A 25,386-nucleotide genomic window follows, 5' to 3' on the forward strand; every position below is an offset into this window, starting at 1 on the left:
GAATTCATGTTACACACCGTCGCTATATTGCGACGGAATGTTAAAACCGTCGCTAATTAGAGACGGAATGCATGTTAGAAACTGTCGCTAACTAGCGACGGTCTATGTATGAATTCCGTCGCTAATTTGTTCGGTAAAATAAAAAAAAATTAAATAATTTAATAAATCTGTTTTATTAATAGGTGCGGTAAAATAAAAAAATTTAATAATTTAATAAATTTGTGTTATTAATTGATACAATCGTGTAAGAGATAAAAATTTTAAGTATTGTGAAGTGGTAAAATCGTGTAAGAAATTTAAATTTTAAGTGTTGTGAAGTTGTAAAATCGTGTAAGTGAGAAAAAATTTTAATTGTAGTGAAGTGAAGTGGAAGAAATTGGTGAGAATTTATAAGTATTTATAGAGAGTGGTGGAAGAAAATGGAGGGAAAAATAGGCGGGAATGAATTTTTTTGAAACTGGCGACAACTTTATTAAAAACCGTCGCAAAAATTTGAATCGGCGACGGTTTAAATGGAGAGAAATATACGCGGGGTGTAATTTTTTTTAAAATAAAACCGTCGCCAAATTTTAAATCGGCGACAGTTTTTATTTGACTGTCGCTAAAATTAGCGACAGGGTAAAGTAAACTGTCGCCGATTTTAAATTTGGCGACGGTTGTTTAAACCGTCGCGACATTTAGCGACGGTTTATAAAAACCGTCGCATGGTTTACTCTTTTTACTTCGCTACGACGCATTTTCATTATTTTTTACTTCATCAAAATTGATATGCCGAAGTAAAATATAAAAAAAAAATATAGTGAAGCCCGTGTTTTTAAACATCCGAAGTAAAATATATTATTTTACTTCGCTTGTGTTATTAATGAAGTTATTGGTAACGTATTACTTCGTAATTTATATTTGCTGAAGTAACGTCTGGCGAAGTAAAATGTCATTTTTCACATAGTGAATTGATGGTTGAGACTGTGGTAAAATGCCGAATAAATATTGAACCGATAATTATTTAGGATATATTAAAAATAAATATTGACATCATCTTATTCATATTGAATAGCTAGTTTTTATATTAGACAAAAACTTGTGTGAGACGGTCTCACGGGTTATTTTTTGTGAGATGTATCTCTTATTTGGATCATCAATGAAAAGATATTACTTTTTATGCTAAGAGTATTAATTTTTATTGTGAATACGGTGTGGTTGACCCGTCTCACAGATAAAGATTCGTAAGACCGTCTCACAAGAGACCTACTATTTATATTATCTAAAAATGTCGAGGAATTTTCAAAAGTATCTTGTCATATATTATTAGTTTATTTTTTTAAAAAAAAATTATATACTAAATACTTTTAGAAAAGTTGTTTAATAATTTTATAACTAACTGTTTTAAATAATTTATTACACTAATAACATAGTTGATTCTATACTATATGGCTATTTATTAGACATGTGGCTAACTACAATAACAAAATCACATCAGATATATAGGGGGTAAAAAGGTTTAAATATATTGAAATATTGAATATTTCAATATATATATATATATATATATATATATATATATATATATATATATATATATATATATATATATATATATATATATATATATATAATGTTCCAAGATTGGTAATATTTTCCTGCATTGTAGGATCCGAAACAAGCTGTCGCCTTGAAATAATTTATTAGTCAAATCGTGTTGAGCTAAATGTCTTTGTTCTATATGCCTTACTCAACTAATTTTAGCAATTTATAAAAGGAAAAACCAATTAAATATATCTCTATATTTTAAATTTACGTATTTTTCTTTTGTAATTTAATCTATACATACACTTCGATCACATGGTTTGAGTAAGTGACCTAATTTATGCCAAAGGGTTTTCAAACCGTCGAGTGATCAGTCGGTCTAATTGTATATATACTTTTTAAAATTTCTTGAATCAACAACTCTAGTTTTTGTGAAGAATGTTGATATTGTATAACAAATAGTATATTTAAGTTAGATTTAACGAATTTTTTGAAAGAGGATATAAAAATGCCTCTTAAAATTAATGTCTCCAAAATAGGTTGAAAGCCATGAATTCCTCTCCATTTTCTCCAAAAACTTTAAGGTCAATGTAGCAACAATATATTTCTTCACTTCAATTTTAATATTAAAAGATCAGAATATCAACATAGAATTTCAATAAATCAAAATATCCACACAAAAAACTTTGATTTTTAATTTACAAATACAAAATTGCGTAGGTATCGAATTTTATATTAGCATTAACAAAGACACCACCATTCAAAAAAAAAGGAAATTGGTTTATTTATGTGTTGTCCTAGTATGTGATAACACCCACTTGACAAAACTAGTTAAAGGCATGCACACATTTGTCAATTACAAGTTACAACAAAAGTAAGGATGATAATGAGTCGGATTTTAGTATTAAACTTCTTTCATTCAGAGCAGGTTAAAACCATGTCAAATGAGTTTTTGGTGTGGGTTCGAGTGGGTATCAGGTTTTGGTGAAACGGTAAGTGTTTCATAAGATTGATATCAGAATCAATGTCATAGGTTTAATAATTATGAATTACAAGAAGTGTAATTATTGATAAAAAAAAATTTAGGGGTACAATAATTGTCTATGATGGAAAAATAAAAACGTAACACTTGAACTGTTATTTTGATAAATTTGTCCCATATTCGAGTCATTTTTCGTAAGTTTCACACTCCTTAAATTAGTTTTTGTGAACTAATATTCCAAATCAATGTACGAGGTTCTAATAATTTCTAATACAAATTTACAAATTTTGACGTCACTTAATAATATAATAGATATATATATATATATATATATATATATATATATATATATATATCATGTTATAATAAAATATAACTAGGCAAAATGTTATGTATACATTGAGATATAATATTTTTTGTCATATATATTTTGTTGAATAAATTATAGTCGTGTAACAATGTCTTCACGACCAATTTAAGTCATTCTCTCAAAAATCATATAATTAAACTAGCAATATTGTTGTTAATTATATTAATTAGGGGGTATAAAAATCTCTTGTGACATGTAAATGTATTTATAAATGCAATTATAAAAAATAAATAATGAAATTAGTCTTTTAATTATATAATTTTGAAAAAAAAAATTTGATAGTCAAAATATAGATACGAAATTATAAATGATTCAATATTAAATTCATGAATAAAATTATCGCACCCTAATATAATGCTGACATTTTGCCGGTTAAGTCGATGCTATATGTGGGGCACTGTCCTCCACATGGTTTGGATGGACAAGACACACATATGTGATTTTAAAAAAATTAGTGGATCTCATATATATATATATATGTGACTAAATTTGGACCTTTGATTCTATCATAAAGATAATACTCTTAAATGTAGGATGAAATCAACCCATTTTACAATATAATTTTCTTAAAAAAATTATTTACCGATCACGAGCGGTCGACAAAGACCAAGGAGAAAAGGATGGACGGAAGCATGGCCCATTACCAGATGCCACGTGGGACAAAATAAGCGGTCAATTTCCCAACATCACCATCGTTTCTGCCAAACACAATATATAGTCATTCAAATGTTAACAATTGATTCTTTAAAAAAATAAAAATAACAATTGATTATGATTTTAAAAAATACTAACCAATGTATTTATGATCTGATTGGCGATCAAATCAACATATTTTAAAATATTAATTCAATCGATCGGATCGATTTAATCACACAATTAAATCAGAATTATAATATAGTATAATAAATAATATTGAAAATTAAAAATATCTTAAATGTGTATATAACAAAAAAAATATTTATCAAAATTTAAGATATAAGGAACAACATATCTATAATCAAAATATAAAATAATATATATACGAGTTCAAGTTCGATTCGAATCTCGAAAATTTTAAAACTTTATAGTTCCAAAATAAGTACTTGAAAGCTTCGAATTTTATTTATTTAATATATAATTATATTATATTAAAAGAATATTAAAACTCGTGAGCGGTTCGCGAACTATCGAACAAAATAATTTGAGTTCAAGTTCGGCTCAAATCGATAAGCTCGAATACAAATCAAATATTTTTCGAGTCATAAACAAACCGAGTCGGTTCACGAACGGAGTGATTTCTAGAATCTATCTTAATCCAAGGTTGATATTTAAATTTGAAAATCTATTTGTAATAATAATAAATAAATAAATAAAAAACCTTCTCAGAGCTTTAAAAATAGCTATTGACTTAAGAAATACATAACGAAAATTTTGAAAATAAAAATATGATTATACAAATTAAAATCCATAAAAATCAATCGATGCCTAACTACGGTAAGCGATCCCAGCCGTCCATCCCCATCAGTCTCGAGCCTATTCACCCTTTAAATACGGCCATCACAATTCACGTGTATCTTGCAATTACCGTAGAGAGAGAAAAAGGCAAGTTTTCATTTTGCGTGAGGGAAGGAGAGGCCAGGATTCATTCACTCGAAATCATCTAGCCAAGAACTCAACACCAAAACCCCTTATCCTATCTTCTCTTCCATAGCCAGCAGCTTCCTTCTTCCATCTTCAAACTAATATCTAACATCCTCTTTCTGTTGCCTTATCTGCACTTGTTCTGATTAGCTTTGTTTCAGTACTCCATTCAACATTCCTTCTCAAATCAAATCAACGTTGATATATACTTATATAAACTCGAGTTTTCAAGTTTTTTTTCAGCTGATTTGCAGAAAATGGCGCCGAGGTCATCTAAAGGAAAGGGGAACCACAAAGGTAAGACGACAGAGAAGAAGAAGAAGAAAGAGGAGAAAGGTTAGAAGTAATCTATGTTCTCTATTTTATTTTGAATTCGATTTTCGTTTTTCTTTTCCTGCTTAACTAATTCGTTTCTCTTCCCTTGTAGTTGTACCTCATCTGCTTGAAATCGTTATCGTCACTCCCTATGATAGCCAAGTTGTTCTCAAGGTATTGGTCTATTTTCATTCGAATTTCATTCTTCACGTACGCCATGGTAAACTCCAAATTCATTATTCTAATTAAAAAAAAAAATTGAAATAAAATATTTATTCATTCAAAACCTGGTGTCCTTATTCGATGCTAGTGGATTCGCATGTTTCCAAACAAAATGCCAATGCGGTTACTAATTTGATATGTTTAAAATTCTATGATGATAAATAATATTTGACTCGATGGACTGACTGATCATCTCATGTGAAAATGAAGGGTATATCGACTGATAAAATAATCGATGTGAAGAAGTTGTTGGCTGCTAATGTGGAGACATGCCACTTCACAAACTATTCTCTTTCTCACGAGGTAAGCAAAGACAATGTTTGTAATCTCTGGATTTTTATATAAATCGAGTATTTAATTTAATTGTGTTTGTAATAATATATACCATTTTTCATTATTAGTTATTTGTCATGTCAACTAAATACCCAAGATATTTATTTAGTGAACAATTTGTTCACGAAAGTCGTTCTTTTATCTGTTGTACGTCTATGTGGATGATTGGAATAATCAATTCACGAAATCTAACTATTCATTGAAAATGTGTGACAGGTGAAGGGAGACAAATTGAATGACAAGGTTGAGGTTGCTAATCTGAAGCCTTGTTTGCTGAGAATGGTTGAAGGTAGGTTCAACTTTCACATGAACAGGTACAACACTAACGAGCTGCGTGGGCTGTTGGGGCTTTGATTTTTAAATAAAATTAAATAAAAAACATTAGATTTTTCCTAAAAAAGATTCTTATTTTATAAAAGTTACGTATATAAAAAAGTATAAACTTAAACAAAAAATGTAATGCCAAAAATTAAATTTTGTAAATGTTCAGTTTTATGAAAGTATTATAAAATATTTGTTATATTGTCAAATAATAATATTTTGAAAATTCGGTCGGTAAATAAAACAAGAGAGATTTGCTTTCAAATCTTCAACATCATAGTTAAATGTATATCTGATCTGAAAAAATTTATATTGAATAGCATATATTAGTACCACATATTTAATATTTTTTTATCAATTTTCATCCGAATAAAAACATGTGTCATTAATATCAAAATTCGTTATATATTTGGATACTCAAAACATATATTAGTGTCAAATCTGGAAAATTTATACTCAAATATTATATATTCATAGGAGATTTGCAAGTTTTTGTACTGGATTTTCATCCGCAAAGACGTGTAAGGAATATTTTGAATCTTTAAAAATTATATATTATTGTCATATTTAAGATATTTAATTATAAAATATCATATATTTATTAAAAAAAGAGTAGAAACGTTTTTTTTTTGTTTAGTAAGAAAAATAATCCATCTGACAAGTATTTAACACACATTTAACGCTCATAAAACAATTATTACAAATGCATGGGGCCGTTCCGTTGAATAAGTAGATGGAAGGTATCTTGGGGAGAGCGGCAGCTGATGATACCCAAAATCAGTAACAGATGGCGACAATGTTATTTATTGTTTTCCAAATGTGCTTTTTCCAAAAAAAATAGCAAACTCCAAAGCTTTCGCAAATTTTTTGGCGAACTACGGGTAGTGTTCTACATTTGACCAGAAATTTCTCCATATTAACGGAAATGCCACTGCGTACACAGAGGACTATACTGAGTCGTCGTTGGCATTTGCCCACGTACGGAGGCTCCTGGACATCTTCGCGTGCACCACACGCTTCTCCAAGCTTAAGGGCTACGGGGCGGAGTCCCGTTCGAAGAAAAACAAAATCCAGCCTAGCGCCACCGATGGAGAAGCAAGGTCCACGGAGAATCCGCCTCCTGCGATATCGGATTTTTACGGGATGACGGCAATACATCCGACTCCGAGTCTCTCAGATTTCTATGAGTTCTTCTCTTTCTCTCAGCTATCCCCTCCAATTCTACGTGCGTTTATCTCTCTCCTTTTTCTGTCGAGGGATTTCATATTCTTTCCATCTTATTTGGTAATTATTTGGTAATTGCTTCTGATAAATGCAGATTGGAAAATAATGAAAATTAAAGACGGAGAAGCAAGGAAAGATGGCGATTACTTCGTAATGCAGGTGATTTTTTCTTCTTTGAGTTGAGTTAAACTCATTACCGGTCCCAAAATCTTTGACGCAGATTCTCGGTATCGGGAAAGGTTATATTTTTTTGTAAAGAATTGCACGACTGAAGATTATGGCAACTGTCACACGATCATACCGAGCTAGTTGAAGGGTTTTTAGCAGTAAATCGAGTTGAGTTGGGGAGTAGAACAAATAATTTAATGTCCTTTTGGGTAAAATTTATATTTTTTAAAACTTTGCGCATGAAATTTTAAATTTTCTTTCTCAAATGAGTATACGCGATCAGTCATGACAGAGCGTCTGTTGCAGAATCAATAATTATACAATGTGAATGTAGATTAAGATATGCAATGGGAAGATCGTACAAGTGATAGCATCTATGAAAGGATTCTACACTGTGGGGAAACAACTTTTGAGGAGCCGTTCCTTGGTGGATCTTTTGCAACAGCAAAGCCGAGCTTTTGCCAATGTGAGTTATCTTCGGCCTCAACCTCACTGACACTTTTGATAACGAGCCGGAGCAAGTAGTTAAATGCTGCTTCCGAACTCATGAGCTGGCATGTGTATTGAGCAAGTCAAGTTTGTTTGGGAGTTAAAAATTTATTGAGATGTTACCGAAAGACCCTTCAATTTTTTGTAGCGGTTGTTAACAAAATAGGTAATTTATAAAAGAATGCTACCACATCTATCAAATCAAATAATATAATAGATAGTAATATCGTACTTGCAGGCGTATGCATCCTTGATGAAAGCATTTGTAGAACACAATAAGGTAAATTTCCATTCGGACAAAGCAAATGTTATCCAAATTGAAATTAAGCATTTAAGAGGAATGAGTCGGCATGATGCTCTTTTCAGTTTGGCAACCTTCCATACGGATTCCGTGCGAATACCTGGCTTCTCCCTCCGTCTGTCGCTGATTCAGTTTCAAACTTTGTTCCCTTGCCGGCAGAGGATGAGAGTATGGGAGGAAATGGTGGAGGCCATGGACGATTTGGAGAGTATGACAGTAGACCATGGGCAACAGACTTTGCAATATTGGCAAGCATGCCTTGCAAAACTGAAGAAGACAGGGTGATTCGAGATAGAAAGGCGTTTTTGGTTCATAATCTTTTTCTTGATGTTTCGATATTTAAAGCTGTTTCAGCTATACAGAAAGTGATCGATTACACTCCACAGCGCGACACAAATTTCAGTCCTGGTTCAGTCGTGCATGAGAGTCGCATCGGTGACCTTTCAATTATTGTCAAAAGAGATGACGCAGACGCAAGCTTGAAATCTGGATCCAAGATTTTAGGCAGTATTACATTCAATGAATCTGCTAATGAAGTTTCTCGAAGAAATCTACTAAAAGGTGTAACTGCAGATGAAAATGTAGTAATACATGTGAGTTGACTTTTACCTCTTATGACGCAACTTTATTCACTAACCTACTTTGATTGTAGAAGGAGTATTAGAATAGCTTGGCTGTACATGAGAAGTGTGATTCCAGTTATCTCATGCATCATAATTCCGGTTCTTACATCTTTCGGTATATATGGCCATGGTTGCTTTTCACTGCCCACTTTACTAAAAACTATCATCATCAGCCTATGTATGCATTTTTTCCTGATCATATTAAAGGTCATTAGCTTGGTAATGGTGGAATGTTCCATATGGCGTATTATCGGATTGTGAATACATTCAGATAATCCATCATTTCATATGAAATAGTCAAATACTCCTTATATAATTATTTATCAATGCATAGCTTTTAAAGAACTACCATACTTCTTTGTGATGCTTAATTTCTTTTCTCGCCATAAACCAAAAAACTGGCATTTCAGTTAAATGGTGGAATTATATTGCGTTCCTTGTCAATCAATGGAATTTAAACTTCTTCAGTTTCCTTCCAATTTTTAAAAGAAATTCTGTAGAATCCTCTTCCATAGTCTTTTGCGGGCATATCATTAATCACTAGCATGCTTTGGGTAACGGGTAACCTATTTCTTTTCTGTGCTGCATGCGAAGTTCAAGCATTCTAATGCCGGGCCAATTATGGTGTGATAATGATACATGTGCTATATATGGCAGGACATTTCTTCCTTGGGTGTAGTTGTTGTCAGGCAGTGTGGCTACACTGCAACTGTCAAGGTCAATGGAGATGTTAAAAAGGGTAGGAGTTGTATGCAAGATATTGAAATTGAGGAGCAACCCGATGGTGGCAGCAATGCACTTAACATCAACAGGTTTTGTTACTTATCTTTGTGTGGTTGCGAATGTGAATTTAATGGTTTGACTGCAATTAGTTTGAAAAACCAAAGTCATGAATGATCAGAATAGGTATATAAACATTTCCTCTTTAGTCATCCATTTTTTGTATCAGTGGTACGGTCGATTATGAGAAAACTTGGTTTACAGATGTGCTTAGAGTGGGCGTCGTAAGTCTTTGAACGGGTATAATTGAACTGATGTCAAAGATAATTTAGTACTTTACCTGGATAACCAACTAGCATAGATTACAGGGTTTTTCGTCGGCATTAGCATCTTTTCAGGGGGTTAACAAGGAATAATTCGTTTTTTGAAATTTGTTAGCTAAGTGCTTCGCCTTGTAATTTATGTAACTCTGAGCTATTCTGTTCTCTGGAAAAGTTTTTGGTATAAATGAATGTATTTTTTGAGTTACGCTCTGGATTGTTGCTTATCAAAATTTATATTTATAATGAGGTTTGTATTCTATTTTTATCTAGGATATTTGAATTATGTTGTTGAATTGCTTATAACTCGAAACTGTTGAAAAAGTCGGTTGCCTCTCTGTTGGTGAAATCAGTCATCATATATAAAAATAACTGATGCCTTGTTTTTTGACAGTTTAAGGGTAATTCTCATGGATCCATGTTCTGAAGCATCCGTCGGAGGCCAGGCTCTTCAACCTCATTTAAGGGATGTTGAAAGTTCAAGATGTCTGGTCCAGAAAGTTATTAAAGAGGGTCTGAAAAGGTTAGTGGACAATCCTGCTATAACCGAAAGTTGTATCAGATGGGAACTTGGTTCTTGTTGGGTGCAGCATCTACAAAAGCAGGAAACACCTGCAGATAACAAATCTGGAGATCACGAGGATGACAAGAAGACTGAATCAGTGGTCAAAGGACTTGGGAGAAAATTTAAAATGCTAAAGAAGAGGGAAGAGAGAACACCTAGTGATGGTAGTAAGGTTGAAGCAAATGATGCTGATGCCAGCGATCTACACATGGATAGCAACATGGGAGAGATAAATACCTGTGATTCTGACGGTGTAGTGGACTTGCTGAAATATGTTCCTCAAGAGGCCTTTTCACGTTTGAAAGAAACTGGGATTGGCCTTCATACAAAGGTATTGCTTCAATATTATGTATCATTCACATGGGCAAGAAATAGTGCGTAATGGTTCCCTCTTGCTTCCTTCGAAGCCAAATCCTGGGGTCCAAGATACAAAGGCCTAAAGGCATTTTGAAAGGATGGGATGACTGATATCTTTTGATGCATGTAAAAAGCCTTCCTGTCAGTGCTCAACAAGAAATGTTATCTCTAGAAAATTATTTTTGATGTTTTCTTTCACAACAGTTATAGTGACTTTTGAGTATGGTCGAGATTGAGTCATTTGATTTCCTCTTTGACAAAATGAGGATTGAATAATATTTCACCATTTCTCCTCTAAGGGCTGTCTGAATTGGTGAAGTAGTGGAGCGTCTGACTAATAGTCAGGAGTTTACTTCCCTCTACCAACTTTTTCTTAGGCGAGCCTATCGCACAGGGTTTGTCTAGTGCGGTTTACCTGGATAGCGTGGTTTGCAGGTTATTGCATTAACCCGGGGTCAACCCAGTACGTGTCAAATCGTCATAAAAAAATCATCACTTCCTCGAAAATGTATTCTAATGCCTTTAAGACGTTGTGCTGTTGTCTCCTATTGTGAGTAGCTCTATGGGATGATGATATAGATTTTCTATTGCTTGTTATTTGTTCAATGGTAGGCTTCCATTTAGATGCAAAATTTCATGATTAGCCTGCATATTGAGGGGCAAGGACTCAGTGATTTAAGTATTTGACCCCTCCCAATGTAATACAGCTGTAGTTTCTCTCAGATTAACTTGTTTGATTCTGTAAGAATAAGAACTTCTGCTCATTATCATTTCCAAACATAATTCAATTGCTTTTGTTCTATTAATTCATTGTTACAACTCGCAGTCAGTGGACGAGCTGATCGAGATGGTGCACACGTATTATGTTGATGTAGCTCTGCCTAAGCTGGTATTTATTTCATTACTAGTTCAAATTGATACGACTATGGGAGCACCACCTTTGGTTTGCGACAAATGTTGTAGCAATAACTTTTTTTTTCAGGTGATGGACTTTGCCTCACTTGAACTTTCTCCAGTTGATGGTCGTACACTGACTGACTTCATGCATCTTAGAGGGTTACAAATGCGCTCCTTAGGCCGCGTGGTGAGTGAATAATATCTTTGTCCGTGTGTGTTTGGGTGGTTGTTCTTTTATCCTCTGGATGATTGTCTTTGGAATTAATTGTATTGCTTGAACCAGGTTGAACTTGCTGAGAAGCTTCCTCATATACAGTCTCTTTGTATACATGAGATGATTGCTCGAGCTTTTAAGCGTGTAATTCGAGCTGTTATTGCCTCTGTTCAAAGTAAAGATACTCTGTCCACTGCAATTGCCTCGACCTTAAATTTCTTGTTTGCCTCTAACAATGTCGGGGATAATGGCCTCGATGATCAAATTCTCAAACTGCAATGGCTGCGAATATATTTGGAGAAAAGATTTGGTTGGAGAATGAGAGATGAATTCCAACATTTGAGAAAGCTATCAATTCTCAGGGGACTTTGTCACAAGGTACTAACTGATAATTTATCTTATTTCCTTATTAACCTACGAATATTTGTTGAATTCCTGTTCTTTAGATTGGATTAGAGTTGGTTCCTAAAGACTATGATTTGGAAAGCTCTACGCCATTCAAGAATTCTGATATCATCAGTATAGTGCCAGTCTGCAAGGTCCGAGCATACTCCATAAATTTGAATTTTTATTTATGTTTTTCTTTGACTGATTATCTGAATGATTGCATAATTTCTTTTACTTCATGATGTACAGCATGTAGGTTGCTCTTCTGCTGATGGGAGAACTCTACTTGAGTCATCCAAGATTGCTCTAGACAAGGGAAAGCTAGAAGATGCTGCTAACTATGGGACAAAGGTACCAAAATTGTCAGTCGTGTTTCAAGTGTTCTGCAACTTTTCATGTCCTCATAGTTGAATCTGGTTTTGACTTTGGAACTTAAGGCTCTGGCAAAGATGATTGCTGTTTGTGGTCCCTATCATCGTACAACTGCATGTGCTTACAGTCTTCTAGCTGTTGTTCTATACCACACTGGAGATTTTAATCAGGTAGGACTATTTTTCAGCTTCACTTGGTTATAAAGCTATATATTGTTTGACTGAATACTGTATATATCTGCCTCTCCGAGGAAACGACACAAACTTTACAGATGTACAAGTTGTATAAAAGAATGATTATGTAATGCCATGGAGCGTAGGTTAAGATTTATTGCATCATGAAACATCAAGATGCTGGTTTCCTTTAGAAAGCTGATGCCATGACATATAGGAGACCTGCCTAGTTAATTTTGTCTGCTATGGTCTCGTCCAGGCTACTATATATCAGCAAAAGGCATTAGATATCAATGAGAGGGAGCTGGGGCTTGATCATCCCGACACGATGAAAAGCTATGGCGATCTATCTGTGTTTTACTATCGTCTCCAACACATTGAATTGGCTTTAAAGTAAGTTACACAGATTCTTTGTAGTAAGGAAACTTCTTATCATTGATTCACATGTCTATTTTGCTTTATGTCATGAATCCAAAAGTTGTTTAAGGTTTATCTTTGAATGCAGTATATTTTCAATCGTGTGAGGCTCCTTGCTGAGTCAGATTTTATTTTAGTATTGATGTTATCTTCTTCAGTTTCATACATTAAAATTTTCGTGATCAAACTATGACTTGTGATTCTGTGGGTATACGTCTTAACTATTTCGATTTTCTCACCGATGAAAAATTTACCGCGTTTTGGTTGGTTTTTTCCATTTACCCCGCTTTTGTCTATTTTTGTATGGCCAAAATATTTCTCCTCATTCCTGGTTCTTAAACTCACCCGCCTTAATTGTTATTAACTTGGGCAGATATGTCAATCGTGCTATGTACCTTCTTCATTTTACGTGTGGGCTGTCTCACCCAAACACTGCAGCTACTTACATCAACATTGCTATGATGGAAGAAGGTATCGGAAATGTTCACGTCGCTCTCAGATATTTACACGAAGCACTTAAGTGCAACCAGAGATTATTAGGAGCAGATCACATACAGGTCTGTCCAGCGTCACTTTATCCCTTGACACATACACAACTCCATTAATTTATGGCTCATACTGGCACAAAATTAAATGTACACATTTCATTGGATCTCCCTGACTGCACGATCAGCTTACAACAATGAAACAGCTTTAAAAGCATGATATATCATACCCATGAATTACTAAAAAAATATAATCTATGACTATGACTAATATGACGCTGTATGTGACAGACTGCTGCTAGCTATCACGCCATAGCAATTGCACTTTCTTTGATGGAAGCCTACTCACTCAGTGTTCAACACGAACAAACTACATTACAAATTCTTCAGTCTAAGCTAGGAGCTGAGGATCTTCGAACTCAGGTTCACTTAATCTTTGGTTATTTTCTTTTTATAAAATGTGGGCGGGGGATTTCTTATCGAAACTATTTACACTACCCACACAAGTGGTGGGGTCTCACCCTTGACACTAGGCCAAGGAATCCTTGGCAATCTTTGGTTATGTTTTTTGCCTCTTTAATAAATGGTTGCTTCTAAGAAATTCGTTTTAGGTGTTCTACTGATACCACCATGCTATAAGATGACAATCATTGTTTTGATACATCTTGTGGTGTACTCACATTTCATCTGCTCCCATGCCTACAGACTGCGGAAGACTTCTTAATGAAACCACTCTTTTAATGCAATTTTACACGTGCATTTAATTTTTCTTTTTCAGCTATTAAGTATTACAGGAGCTTTCTGTTTGATTATGAAGAAAACTAATGTTTGCAAAACAAACTTTAAGAACTATCACTAGTTTTGACCCTCTAAAAGGTTACATGGATCTCTTTACGTGAACATTAGAAAGTTGAGAACTAATGAACCAAGCACCTTCAGGATGCTGCTGCATGGCTTGAATATTTTGAATCAAAAGCCTTGGAACAGCAAGAAGCAGCTCGAAATGGAACACCTAAACCTGATGCTTCCATTGCCAGCAAAGGTCATCTAAGGTAATGATTTAATACTTTGGAAACCTTCTACCATATTCCAGCCAACCATCACCTTGATCCTTCTTGTGCAGTGTGTCAGATCTCCTTGATTATATAAATCCTGATGAGCAGTCAAAAGCTGCAGATACCACGAGGAAACGACAAACCAAGGTGTTTTTTCATTTTAAAAAGGACTAGTTGATAAACAATTGTCCATTTTTATATCTAATGTCTAGTTCATTGAAATAAATGATAATTTTATACTACCAGGGAGTTGCTTAAATCATGTTTTCTCTTACAAAATTGTTTTGAAATTTATCTTACTTGATGCCAGAGATTTTTTGTTTCAACTTTCAGCCTTTTGAGAGGTCGTATTGGGAGATGCATTTATTTTTTCATTGTTCTCACCATTGTTGTGGCGAGTGCAACGATCAAATTTTCTTCTGAACTATATATTTCTCATCTTTTGTTTTATGATCTCACAGTTTAAACCAGTTCTTGATAAATTGAATGAAGAGGAGTTAGGAGGAAACAATGAAATTGCCCCTGGAAGTGGAAGTACAGAAATTAGTACCACAGTTGAGGAAAGTAACGCTTTAGATACCAAACTCTCCCAAGAATCATCCAAGTCAATTGAAAGCACAATAAGTGACCATCCATTGTCAGAAGAAACCCAAGAAGCAAACTCGGATGGAGGATGGCAGGAAGCTAGTTCAAAAGGTCGGTCAGGAAACAGTGCTGTTAAAAAGTTTACCAGAAAGCATCCAGAGCTTGCCAAATTAAAGATAAATTCTGTCTACTCAAACTTTAAGGACAGCAGGTATAGAAATGAAGCTGTATCTCAAGGGCATCAGACAACATTCAAGGCAAGTTTTGCTGAAGTGTCTCCATTGAAGCAAACCAGCACTGCTAGCTTAAATAAAATTGATGATTCCAGTAGAGTGCCTCCAAAGAGCTCGACGAGCATTATTTCTCCTACATCAGCATCTAAAGATTCTCCTGTCCCTGCCACTATGCCTGCTGCAATGGCTTCAAAATCATTGTCTTACAAAGAAGTAGCAGCAGCTGCACCAGGTACGGTTTTAAAGCCTTTTCTGGAGAGAGCGGAAGAATTATGTGAGGAAAATACTGATGATCAGATGCGCTTTAGTCCAAAAGAGACACCACAGCAGGAGAGGAGGAATGAAGTTTCTTTAGATGGCTTATGTGAGTCACTACCGGATGATGAAGGTATAAAAGGGGACAACCAAGGTGAAGTCTACGAAAATGAATCCCCTTTGGAAAATTCCTCCTCGGATACTGAAGACAGTTCATGTTCTAGTAACCAGGAGAAATCTGCAGAGACAAATGGAAGCAAACTTTCTGCTGCTGCTCAGCCCTTCAGTCCAGGTCCCTACCCTTTGCCTAATGCTTCACCAAGTATCTACGAGGTTACAGGAAGCCAAGGCATGCTTGCAGAGCTCCAGGGATTCCCATCAGTTGCGGCAAGAGTTCCTTGTGGACCTAGGTTACCTATCTATTACAGAGCAGGTCATACTTTCCGGATAAGGCATGGTTTCTCAAATTACCGAATCCCCATTGTTGGGAAAAATGGTTTCACTTCTTCCAAGACCATGAATCCACATGCACCTGAATTTGTTCCTCGAAAAGCATGGCAAACGAATGCAGCTGTGGAAGCTTCAAGCCCGTCTATTGATTCTAATGCGACGGTTCCACCACTTTCAAATAGAGAGGAGCTTAACCAAAATATTACATCTAGTGTTAGTCGAGAAACGTCTAAGAAAAGCAGTTTTGATGCCAAGAAAGAAGAGCTAGCAAGGCAGATACTTTTCAGCTTCATAGTGAAGTCAGCGCAGAATTCTTCAGACCCTCCAAACACTATTCCAGCTAGCGGTAAGAAGTACGATACATCAACCTCTCCTGCCGAAGCAATTGCAAATGACAGTGCAATTATAAAGATATTCTATGGAAACGAGAGAAACAAAGAATCTGTCCCCGATAACAATAACAACCAAAACCAAAAGCTACGAATGAAGAATGTGAAGAACGGCAGTAGAGATAGGGAAGGATTTGTTCTCGTCACAAAGCGGAGAAGAAACCGCCGGCAGTTCACAAACGATGTAAATGACTTGTACAATCAACAGTCGATATGTGCATCGGCACGTTGAGGAGGAGGATTCTCAAGGCTAAGCATCAGAGGTAAGCATCTGCCTGTCTTAACATTACAGGTCAAGCCGAAGAAATGCTCTGAGGCTGTGAGTCGTAAATCGAGACAACCCTGATCTTCTATTCCAGATAAGAAAAGAATAACGCACCAAATTCCTTAATTGTCTCTCTTTTGTGGTCCAATTTTGTTATTTATTTTTTTCTCGATTTGATGAAAACTTCATCAGAATCACTTGTAAACATTTGTAAGCTTCTCAACTGTTCCCTTGATGAACTCTTTTTGTGATTTTGTAACTTGAAAAATAAAAGGAGAAGCATATTATAATGTATACTGATGCGGCATTGCCATTTCTTTTGTAATAGCCAATAAATTAGTCCAATTCATCCATACCAACACAAAGGGGAAGTTATAATTGCAAATGGAATATATATGCTTGAAGGAGATGGATTAAAAGTATTACACGATTTCATGAGTATTCAAGATTAAAATATATTGGACATTGGACAGAAGTTACTAAATCAAAAATGGTCTCCCGTCTCTGTTTACAAAAGAAAAATATGTGTGAGAAGGAGATGGATTATTCAAGATTTTGATCAATTTTGTTAGAGGTGAAAGTAGTTTAAGGCTCACTATTCAAAAATCATATAATCATCAATTAATTATTTAATAAATCCAATTTCCAATTTTCAGCAACTTATATATATGATAATAATAATAATAAAAATCATTTAAAGAAGCTAGTATGGGATAGGATTTCGATGTAAAATTTGTGGTGTGAAAGGACAAGTTTTAACCAACTTTAAATAGATGACCTAATTCCCCTACATTGGCAAGGACTCTTTACTCGATAATAATATAAATAGGATCTGTTTGGTTGATGCGATTAAATAAAGATAGATGAATAATCACATATTTATCTAATATTTGGTTAAAATTTTAAAATATATTAATAATTATTTTGATCTGGTTTAAGACCTAATTTTATGATTAGTTATTTGATTATTAATCTAACAAATTAAGTGGGATGAGTTATCAACACACCACAAATTACATTTTTATCATCTTTATCTCTTATGAAAATAAATATTTATTAAATTCTAATTTATTATGTGTAATGATTACCGTAATATTTTCAAATATATTTCTAATAAATATATTTAAATTAATTTTAATAGACATAAATTATAATTATAAATATTTAATTATCTATTTAATTATTTTAAGAATATTTATAATTATTAAAAAAACAATAATATTATAATATTACTAAACTTTATTTAACATTAAAATTAATATTCAAAATATTACTACTATTTTTATTATTAATTATAAATATTTAATTATCTATCAAATTATTTTAAAAATATTTATAATTATTCTAAAAAAACAATAATATTATAATTATTACTAAAACTTTATTTAACATTAATATTCAAAATATTATTACTATTTTAATTATTAAAGTAAATGCATATTTATAAATTTATTTTTAATAAATATATTTAAATTAATTTAATAAATGTAAATTATAATTATAAATATTTAATTATATATCTAATTATTTTAAGAATATATATTTAATTAATATTTGGGTCATTTTGGTCATTACAATAAAATTTACAAAATTAATTGTTTATTTTAAAATCATACCAAAAATCATGTTATTTATACCATCATACTATTAATCCATATTTTTTAATCACTCTAATTATTAATCATTTATTTATCCTATCACACGTAACAAACAGAGCCATAGTAATTATTATTTAAAAAAAACCACTGCTTTATAATCTTCCAATAATAAATAGCTCTGCACAAGCTCGTGCGCAATAATTAGACAAAGTGGGCCGCACACCTAATGCCAAATCGATTTGGGCAAGATGTCAATCGACCTTAAAACTAATTCGTTTAGTTTTAAATTTTAAATAAATTAATTTAGGCGGTTCGATGTTTGCAATTATCAATTAACTAATTAAATTAATAAGAACGAAACTTATTTTTATCTAATAATGTAGATGTTGGGTTGAGTTGAGTTGAGTTTAAATAATTATCGTAATGATATTATCTTATCAGTTGATGTCATTATCAATTTTTTGCCATTTTACTATTATCAACGGTAAAAAAACAAAATTAAAATTATGACGTAAAAATCTGCTATTACTGTTTTTCAATATGCATTGTATAAACACCTGAATAAACATAATATCCTACAAATTATAGATATCAGTCAAGTAAGTCACCTTTTAATATATGATTAAAATATTATCTAATGAGTGGCGATGTAGCATGCATCGACAGAAAAATGGCATGATTTTGATATGATTTCACAACAATAAAACAATAATAATGCACAAAGAAAGACTTCCAAATCCTAACGGACAAGCTTAGTGGATACACATTGCAGATGTGGTGGACTTGCTCGCACCCTAACACTCCACCTATATATCTATATAGATATATATATATATATATATATATATATATATCTATATATATATATCCTTGGAATATTACTCAGAATGCGTGCTATAAATACCAGGGACTCTCCCGTCCTCAACCACCCACCCCAAATTCGTTACAGTAGTTTCCTTCTTTTTCACTCTCGATTCACTCTTCATTCGCTTCATTTCCGCCGGCCAGAGCAGTTAATGTTCCGGAGAGGATGGAGTCGTCTTCAGCTTTGCTTCCAGATTTGGGGACACAGATTGTAATTCCGGTGTGCGCTGTCATAGGCATCGTTTTCTCGCTCGTGCAATGGTTACTGGTCTCGCGCGTTAAACTCTCGTTGGAAAGCAACGTCTCGGATTCTTTGAAGAACGTTCAGGATGCACACGGTGATTACTTGATAGAGGAAGAGGAAGGGATCAACGACCAGAACGTTGTCGAGACGTGCGCCGAAATCCAGAACGCTATCTCCGAGGGTCAGTGTAGCTTTGATCTCAATGTTATATCGCTAGATCTGATTTTTTAAAGTTTGCCAAGTTCACTTTATTTCTACCTGAAATGCGTTAGTAGAATGTGTTGCGAGCTTTGGACGTCATTCATTTTCCTATTCATTTTCCTCACCTTTTATGCGAGCTTCTCTGTTTTGGTACTGAAAGAGTAAAAAACCATAAAGTTGTAGTAGGAAGTTGCTGCATTACTTCTTTTCAAAGAAAATCAGGTTATTAGAATTTCAGCTACGATTTTTGGATGAATAGTCGAAGAGAGACTTTTTCAGGTTTTCCGAACCTGCTCCTGGAATTTGTTTTGCTGCGGGGACCGTTTAAAAAGGTATACGTAAATACGTAATGCTTGTTTATTGTTTTTGAAGTCGATTTTCCCTCTAGTTAAATAAAAAAAGAATACTATATTTTTATTTTTATTTTAAAAAATTTCCCACCCTTTTACATCAGAAAATGTTTTAATGTCCTTTCAAAAGATTTTTTTTAATGTAAAACCCTGTGACATGTCTTCCTCAACAGCTCTTAAACCATCTTAATAAATAAAACACAAAAAATAATTTACAAACATAAATTGCTTTAATTTAGATTTTAAAATTTTCCCACTTTCAAGTCTGTGCTTCTGCATTTAAACCTGTGCATCCTCTTAGACTTCTACATCCAAATAATGAAATACACTGTTCTAGTGGTTTAGAGTTTACAATGTTGTTTTTACGTGAATATAATGCAGAATCTCGTACCATAACTTTCTGCGAAACTCATGACGTCTATATCAGATATTGAAAACTACCAGTCGAATGAATTTTCATTTTATTTAGGATTTTTAATTTTTTTATAAACGTTAAACTATTTATGGTAAATCTTATTTTGGAGGATTTGGCTCGCGGCGAGAGGTGGATTAGGGTTTTACGAGTGTCAATATTGGTTTGATGTGTTGGTGGAGAGGTTCTTGTCTCCGTAATTGAAATTATTCAATTTCCCGTTCTGTTGGGGACGTTGTTGGGACGTACCTTCATTAATTAATTTCTGTACGATTTACGTGCAGCAAGGGAAGATTATCCTATTACTTTATTGATTATGTATCGTAGTCGAAATTTTATTATAATTAGCTTTCATCAGACAATTATGGATATTTCTACTCACGCCGTGTTGAAGCACGTGAGAAGATGATGCCGTGTGAACGCGGGTGTTTTACTTACCTGATTTTTTACTTTTCATCTCCCAAGCACGGAAACTTAACTTTTGTAAAAGCTACCTAGATCCTTGGATTGAATGGAGGTTTTAAAATTAATAATTATATGTTGTCATTTAGTAGTGATGTATGCATGTGTATTAAAAAAAATTATTATGAATAATTTTTCATTAGTTTGAGATATTATATTAAAATTTATAACTATAAAAATGTTTTTTTATAATATTTTTTGTGTTAGGATGATTATTTAATTTAAGGTAAAAATTTGTGTGAGACGGTATAATGAGTCGCATTTTGTGATAGAGTCTTTCATTTGAGTTATCTATGAAAAAGTATTAATTTTTAAGCTAAAAATATTAATTTTTATTGTGAATATCACTGATAAAGATCGTGATCTCACAAAAGAGATACCCTTAATTTAAAAGTTCAAATATAAAGGAATATTCAATTTGGAATAAGATCGGTATTGAATTCTGTTTGACTGCACTTGGTTGCGTCAGCTTACGGTTTTTGCAGGTTCGATCGAGCAGAGGTGCGTATGTGCAATTTATTGATTTGGACCATCGAAGCGATTTGTTTTTGTATGGGTTCGCATTCTATTTTGATATAATGTAGTATAATCATGGCACAAATGAGTTAAGCATGATTGGGTTTTGATTTGCCTGAGATTAAAATATATGTTTTGCATACCAGGTATTACCTCTTTCCTATTTACTGAGTATCAGTATGTCGGTGTCTTCATGGTTGCTTTTGCAATTGTCATTTTCCTGTTCCTTGGATCGGTTGAGGGTTTCAGCACAAAGCACCGGCCTTGCACCTATGACAAGGAGAAGTTGTGCAAGCCTGCTGTCGTAACTGCAATCTTCAGTACTGTATCCTTCTTGCTTGGTGCAGTTACCTCTGTCGTTTCTGGTTTCCTTGGGATGAAAATTGCGACTTATGCAAACGCAAGGACCACATTGGAAGCTAGGAAAGGGATCGGAAGAGCTTTTATTGTTGCATTTAGATCTGGTGCAGTTATGGGTTTTTTCCTAGCCGCAAATGGTCTCTTGGTTCTGTATATTACTATCAATCTATTCAAGATCTACTACGGAGATGATTGGGAAGGCCTTTTTGAGGCAATTACTGGATATGGTCTTGGTGGATCGTCGATGGCTTTGTTTGGAAGAGTTGGAGGCGGTATTTACACTAAGGCTGCTGATGTTGGGGCCGACCTTGTCGGAAAAGTTGAAAGAAACATACCGGAAGATGACCCCAGAAATCCTGCTGTAAGATGCCGCACACCTTTGAAAAGTTGGTGCTATTTATCAAGAGATTTAATGGTCGAAAATATTCGTTTTGTTTTGCAGGTGATTGCTGACAATGTTGGTGACAATGTCGGAGATATTGCTGGAATGGGGTCTGATCTCTTTGGTTCATATGCCGAATCTTCATGCGCTGCACTTGTCGTGGCTTCAATATCCTCTTTTGGAATAACTCACGACTTCACTGCAATGTGCTACCCTCTGCTCATTAGTTCCATGGGAATTCTTGTTTGTTTGATAACGACCCTATTCGCCACCGACTTTTTTGATATCAAGGTTGCCAAGGAGATTGAACCATCATTAAAGAAACAACTTGTTATCTCGACCGCTCTCATGACTCTGGGAATTGCAATTGTTACGTGGACTTGTGTGCCATCAACCTTTACAATCTTCAATTTTGGAACCCAAAATGTTGTGAAGAACTGGTAAGCACCTACTAACTTTGAAAATTGAAATGGACCCTGATTGCGAAGAAATTCTTGTTTATCTGTTTGGACTTTTATTAACATCTGGCAACTATAGGGATATTCTTAGACGATCTTATATTGAAGAGGTCAACTTCCTTATATATGCTTCCTAGCAGTTGCTTTTCCTTCACAAATCTAAAAAAGGGGGTCGATTTGGTTGACATATGAAATGAAGTCTTCAATGTATATAGATTCTAATTTATGTTTTTCATGTAATTAGTGTCCAGTTAGTTTCCATTAATTCCAAGTTGTTCTCCACCACAAAGTACAAATCTGATCACCATTAGTTCTCATGTTTGCTTCTCTTCATATCTTTCACGACTACCATGTTTAAGGCATAACCACTATAAATTTTTTCTTATACAACTCATTAACACGACAGGCAACTATTCCTTTGTGTTTCCGTTGGGCTGTGGGCTGGGCTCATCATTGGAATTGTTACGGAATATTACACCAGCAATGCTTACAGGTGCTATGGCAGTTCTTTGTTCTTTCCTTTGACAAATATCATTTTGTTCCATAGTTTTCCATCTGTTGCATGGGCTTTTTTATCTTTCAATTATCTTCCAACTCCATTTTCTGAACTTTTGTATGCAGCCCCGTGCAAGAAGTTGCTGATTCATGCAGGACTGGTGCTGCGACCAATGTCATATTTGGCCTTGCCTTGGGATATAAATCCGTTATAATCCCCATTTTTGCTATCGCAATTTGCATTTTTGTTAGTTTTACCTTCGCTGCCATGTATGGTATTGCAGTGGCCGCTCTGGGCATGCTGAGCACAATTGCCACTGTTTTGGCCATTGATGCTTATGGTCCTATAAGTGCTAATGCTGGAGATATAGCTGAGATGGCTGCCATGAGCCACAGGATTCGGGAGAGAACAGATGCCCTTGATGCTGCTGGGAACACCACTGCTGCTATTGGGAAGGTAGCATATTCTGTTTTGTTCACCGTCTTAATACTTTAAACATGAAGATCTATGTTTTGCGCTCTAATCTTATTTTATTCCTTTGCGTTTTCTTTCAGGGATTTGCCATTGGATCTGCTGCACTTGTTTCATTTGCACTTTTTGGTGCTTTTGTGAGCCGTGCAGGCATTACAACTGTTGATCTTCTAACACCCAAAGTCTTCATTGGTTTAATCGTTGGTGCAATGCTTCCATACTGGTTTTCTTCCATGACCATGAAGAGTGTTGGTATAGCTGCTTTGAAAATGGTGGAGGAAGTTTGTTGGCAATTTAACACTATTCCAGGCATTATGGATGGCCACATGAAGCCAGATTATGCCACTTGTGTCAAGATTTCAACAGATGCATCTTTTAAGGAGATGATTCCCCCTGGCGCCCTTGTCATGCTAACTCCTCTCATTGTTGGAGTATTTTTCGGCTTTGAGACGCTTTCTGGTGTTCTTGCCGGTTCCCTTGTCTCTGGTGTCCAGGTACATGACTCGGATCTGTGCTAGAAGTGAACTTTTTAAGGCTCAATGATTTAATCGCTACGTTGACTACAACACTGAAATCTTATTCCCTTGTAACTTTCTAAGATTGCAATATCTGCCTCCAACACTGGTGGAGCATGGGACAATGCCAAGAAATACATTGAGGTAAGCGCTTTGTTTTAATAGTGGTAAATAAAGTTCACTATATAATCTGAATTTCAAATTAGAAGTTGCGCACAAGTCAGTTGGAGCTTAAACATGTGATTTAATCATGCTTGACTCGACTTGCTATACAATTGAACTTGAATTAATAGTCTGTTTATATTCAAAGTCAGACTAGCATGTATGGTGTGTATTGACTTATATGAGAGAGTTTGAAATGTTTGAATTTCAAATAAGATCATTGGAAAAAGTATTGTGTTTAAGTAACATGAAAAATCATGTAAACATGACTTGAGCTTGAGTTGATTGAACTGCATTTTTTAACTTTGATTGAGCTGCGCCACTCAGCTTATTTCGTTATCCTAAAGTTTGATAATAGAGCACCTTTTCAGCTTCAAACTCCAATTTTGTCCCCTCTCAGGCTGGTGCATCTGCGCATGCGAGAAACCTTGGACCGAAAGGATCAGAACCGCACAAGGCTGCCGTTATAGGAGATACGATTGGAGACCCTCTAAAGGACACTTTAGGTCCATCGCTCAACATCCTCATCAAACTTATGGCAATAGAATCGCTTGTGTTTGCTCCTTTCTTCGCCGCTCATGGCGGGTTGCTGTTTAAGATCTGAGAAAAAAAAAACACCAATCGACTATAAAAATCTCTTAATTTTTTTTCAATCCTCCGTCTAATTTCGAATTATTTTTCGCTTGAGTTTTTTTCTTGTTGATATTTCGAGTCCTTTCTCACGAGAATGAGAATTTTCTTTGTCAGATTGTAGCTTATCTGATTTTACTTATTGTTGAGTTGACGGAAAATTCGATGCTGCCCGTGCAGGCACTGCCTGCACGGGCAGATCCAAGGGCCAGAAAATTTCTGGCCCATTTTATTTTACTAGAAAAATGCACGTGCGTTGCACGTAAAAACCTAAACTGCTGAAAATATATGTACAAAATTTTGATAATATTTAAATGAATTAAAACATGGTTAATAACATTTATCAAATGAAACAAACTAAGCCATAAAAAATAAAAAATCTTGACCATAGACGGTATATGAATCAGAGAAATTATCTTATCCACTTGACACACTTTCCAATATGCTTCTTGGTTGATTTTGACAACTCTTTGTCCAGGGGCGGATCCAAAATGATATGTTTGGGGGGCCCGGTCTACCTCAATTCTTGAACGTAGAAAAAATTCCAAGAATCCTTGTCTTTCCTTCTGATGTGTCTCCGAACTCGCGTCCCACAATATTTCACTCGTCAGTCGACAATATAGCAGATGTTTTG

General features: G+C 34.4%; 2 protein-coding genes across 4 annotated transcripts; both read left to right on the forward strand.

Moving 5' to 3' along the window:
* Window positions 1-4,438: 4,438 nt before the first annotated feature.
* On the forward strand, window positions 4,439-16,925 carry LOC140834963 (protein REDUCED CHLOROPLAST COVERAGE 3-like). Its single transcript, XM_073200203.1, has 23 exons — window positions 4,439-4,832; window positions 4,924-4,985; window positions 5,244-5,336; window positions 5,583-5,655; window positions 6,631-6,912; window positions 7,006-7,070; window positions 7,414-7,545; window positions 7,807-7,848; window positions 7,935-8,462; window positions 9,150-9,304; window positions 9,927-10,428; window positions 11,281-11,343; window positions 11,437-11,538; window positions 11,635-11,943; window positions 12,012-12,104; window positions 12,202-12,303; window positions 12,390-12,494; window positions 12,757-12,890; window positions 13,288-13,471; window positions 13,691-13,822; window positions 14,339-14,451; window positions 14,523-14,601; window positions 14,916-16,925. Exons 1-23 carry the CDS (start codon window positions 4,754-4,756, stop codon window positions 16,596-16,598), a joined length of 5,112 nt encoding a protein of 1,703 aa, XP_073056304.1. The 5' UTR covers window positions 4,439-4,753; the 3' UTR covers window positions 16,599-16,925.
* Window positions 16,926-19,165: 2,240 nt separating this feature from the next.
* LOC140834964 (pyrophosphate-energized vacuolar membrane proton pump 1-like) lies at window positions 19,166-24,901 on the forward strand. 3 transcript variants are annotated; one of them, XM_073200204.1, is made up of 8 exons: window positions 19,166-19,518; window positions 21,425-21,999; window positions 22,081-22,460; window positions 22,885-22,971; window positions 23,100-23,430; window positions 23,529-23,939; window positions 24,045-24,104; window positions 24,523-24,901. In XM_073200204.1, the coding sequence occupies exons 1-8, from the start codon at window positions 19,260-19,262 to the stop codon at window positions 24,724-24,726; spliced, it is 2,307 nt and encodes a 768-aa protein (XP_073056305.1). In that variant the 5' UTR covers window positions 19,166-19,259; the 3' UTR covers window positions 24,727-24,901. The 3 variants fall into 3 exon arrangements, with proteins under 3 accessions (XP_073056305.1, XP_073056307.1, XP_073056306.1); XM_073200206.1 differs by lacking the exon at window positions 19,166-19,518 and adding an exon at window positions 21,185-21,263; XM_073200205.1 differs by lacking the exon at window positions 19,166-19,518 and adding an exon at window positions 21,217-21,312.
* The last annotated feature ends 485 nt before the right edge of the window (window positions 24,902-25,386 follow it).

The sequence above is a fragment of the Primulina eburnea genome, chromosome 6 (assembly GCF_022965805.1).
Source record: "Primulina eburnea isolate SZY01 chromosome 6, ASM2296580v1, whole genome shotgun sequence".
In the NCBI taxonomy this organism is placed as follows: Eukaryota; Viridiplantae; Streptophyta; class Magnoliopsida; order Lamiales; family Gesneriaceae; genus Primulina; species Primulina eburnea.